The sequence below is a fragment of the Charadrius vociferus genome, unplaced genomic scaffold, assembly GCF_000708025.1.
Source record: "Charadrius vociferus isolate BGI_N301 unplaced genomic scaffold, ASM70802v2 scaffold255, whole genome shotgun sequence".
NCBI lineage: Eukaryota > Metazoa > Chordata > Aves > Charadriiformes > Charadriidae > Charadrius > Charadrius vociferus.
The window spans coordinates 2176451-2179417 of record NW_009648785.1 but is presented as its reverse complement, the minus strand read 5'-3'; the positions used below and the strand labels follow the sequence as shown (position 1 = coordinate 2179417).

Sequence of the window (2967 nt, the reverse complement as noted above, 5' to 3'; positions counted from 1 at the left end):
CTAAAGTGCTTTTTCAGCGCATCCTCTGGCGCAGCAGCCCGCTGGAGGTGTCAAGAAACACTTGGTTGCAAAAGAAAATAATGGGCTTTCTTTAAATATAGCCGTTTGCTTCGAAACTGGCCGCCCCACGGCAGCAAAACCGTCCTGGCCTCGCCGTGTCTGTCTGCAAGTGGGGTTCATCCCCCCGCGCCAGCCCGAAGCTCCCCAGGGGCTGAGCCAAGGGAGCACCTCTCCCGGTCCACTCGGGCTTTGTCCTGAAAGCCTGCTGCTGCTTTTGTTCAGCTCCTCGGTCCTTTCTAGCCAAAAAAAAAAAAAGAAGAAGAAAAAAAAAAAAAAAGAGGCTCTGCAAAGCCATCAGCCGTGCGGTGATATGAAACATCCCTTTCAATAGTGAAGATGGGCTTTATAGCGCAAGGTGTCCGATTGTGGCGCGCGGTGACCTTAGCCCAAGCGCACCCCTTAATCCACCCCCACGGGTATTTCATAGGAGAGGGGTAGCCCCAAGCTGCTCATTGAGATTCGGCACACACGGGCTCGGGGGCAATATTTAGAGGGTGTCAGGCAAGGTCGTGTGACTGTACCACGCGGGCTGCAAGGCAGCGGGCTTGAATTCCACCCGCTCAGCCTGATTTCAAACTGTCCAAACCTCGTTTCATGACAGAGCATCTTATGAGAAGATTAAATCCCATAAAGCCAGGCAGGAAGATTCTTTATCTGGATCTCTGTTTGCAAAAAGTATGATCCCGGAGACTGGAATGCAAAGAAGAGTTTCCCCAAGGCCTGAATTATTGTCACCAGGACAGAGGAGGGAGAGGCAGGGGTGGTAAAAGGGACATTGATAATGCGCTACAGCAAGTATTTAGAGCAAGCTTCTACATTTAAAATTCAAATACACATCTTGAGTGCCTTGGAAAAGTGGCTCTGCTGTGCAAATAGTGCTTGGAAGGTCCTGGGTTTTTTGGAGAGTATGTGTGTGAATTGGCACATAGGGTTTCTGCACCTGAACAAATAGGGAGGGGGAGAAAAGGGGGGGAAGAAGCTGGGAAAAAAATGGAAGTGTCCTCTCTTCCAAGAGTGTCTGCATTTATTACATGAATCAGAATGACAATGCTGATCCTTTATTGGATTTTAATTAGAGAACCCAAACAAGCACTGCTCAAAGAAGCAGATTTTCACACCTCTGCCAATTCACTGGCGTGTTTGTAGAGCTGCTACACTACGAGATCTATTCATCAAGTCCCTGAATATGCAAACAAAGCTCAAGCCAGACCTTTACCGCCAGCTTGTAGGAAGGTGTAGTTTGCTAGTGGAGGGCTCCACATAAAGCACATAGCTTGTTTGTTGCCATGTCCTCCCTGAAGAGGCCTTGGAGATCTTGCTGCTTCATTTCTGAAGGAGAAGTGATGAAGTCGTTAGCAAATCAATAACGGTCTAATTTTCACCCTTCCTGTCCTTCCTGAGAAAGTCGTTAGGAGACACTCCGAGGGTTTATTTAAATCCTAAGAGCTTCACTACCAGCCGCAGAGGCAAAATATAAAATCTGACCACCTTTAGGAGATAAATCACCAGGACTCTAAACCGGTATAGGGAGTAACTGGGAGAAACCAGGGGAGGGCAAGGGAGGCATGAGGAATGTCAACAGCTGTAGCAAAGACACTTGCTACGATGACATACTGTGGGCTACAGCCCAATATATAGAAAACCAGAGCTTTTAGGAATACCCCAGTGTCCCTCGGTTAAGCCAGAGACCAGTCTGGAGAAGGGCAGAGGTCCTCTCCCACCGCCCCGCACGTGGCTGAGCCTCCAGAAAAGGATTTGCGAGAGAGACTTAAAAGTCTCATCACTATTTCTGCTTTCTTTAAACCTGCGATTATTACTCTTGGGAGCACTGGGAAGCAGCATCAGAGCCACAGTATTTAGTAGCTACACTCTGAGTAACTCCGAGAGTGGGAGGAGTTGAAGTAGGGATGCTTTTGGGTCTGGCACAGGCATGGGGCTGCCTGGAGACCATGCGCTCCGGGACAGGGAACAACCTCCTTCCAATGAGGTGGGAGATGCTTTTTTTGGGAGGGGGGACAAGGAGTGAACCAGAGTGCTGGGGATGCCAGCGGTGTTACAGAGGGTGACGTGTGCCCCAGTAGCTGCCGTGCTGACCAGGAGGGCACCGAGGGATGCGGGGGTAGCGTAGGGTCATGCACAGGCTGGTGGAGGGGCACCCGGGAAATTCAGGCTCTTTCTTTGCAGTGGGGCGATGGGCAAATCTGTGTGCTCCTCAGGGCAAATCCTCCTCCCGGTCTCTGCTGTTTGCTGCCCTGGGTGGGCCCCCCGAGTAAGAGCTGCGTGGGGACCCCGAGCACTGCGAGAGCGGACACTTGTCTAGAGGAGGAGAAACCTTATGCCACTAAAACCGCTTGCCTTTGAAAGCCTCAAGTTATCCCACATCAGGTGCCAGGTGCAGAGCAAAGAGTATCCAAGCGGGAAGATCTTCCACAACATGTTTGTTCTAGAACAGCTTTTTCAGGGGAAATATTTCAGCCCATTCCCTCAAGGAGACAAAGGGCCCCTGTAGCTCCTACTCCAGAGAGAGATGCACCGGGTCAAATCTGGCAGGAAGGGGACTCTCCATTGGGTGCAAATGGGGCAAGTTCATAGATGAGGGTGGAGGAATTTCAGTGGGGAGTGAGGCCACCTCCTGCACTAGAGGTGGACTGGGGCCGCTGGGGAAGTGGTGTCTGCCCCCGTACCCTCTACCCCCCTACCCCCATGCCCTGGCCCAATGGGTGCCCCCTCTAACCCCTCTGTGCCTCTCTCCTTGCACAGAAAACTCAGTGGCGGCCAAATCGGGAGGCTGCTTCCCCGGCTCAGCCACGGTGCACCTGGAGCAAGGTGGCACCAAGCTGGTGAAGGACCTGAGCCCCGGGGACCGGGTGCTGGCGGCCGACGCGGAGGGCCGCATGGTCTACAGCC

At 52.3% G+C, this 2967-nt stretch overlaps 1 protein-coding gene across 1 annotated transcript in view; it reads left to right on the top strand.

The window, feature by feature from the left end:
* The window catches only part of SHH (sonic hedgehog), a 41314-nt gene that overhangs the window by 6510 nt on the left and 31837 nt on the right, over positions 1-2967 (top strand). Inside the window, exon 3 of the mRNA XM_009886789.1 lies at positions 2821-2964. Within this exon, the coding sequence (XP_009885091.1) occupies positions 2821-2964 (144 nt within the window). The remainder of the gene's footprint in view (positions 1-2820; positions 2965-2967) is intronic.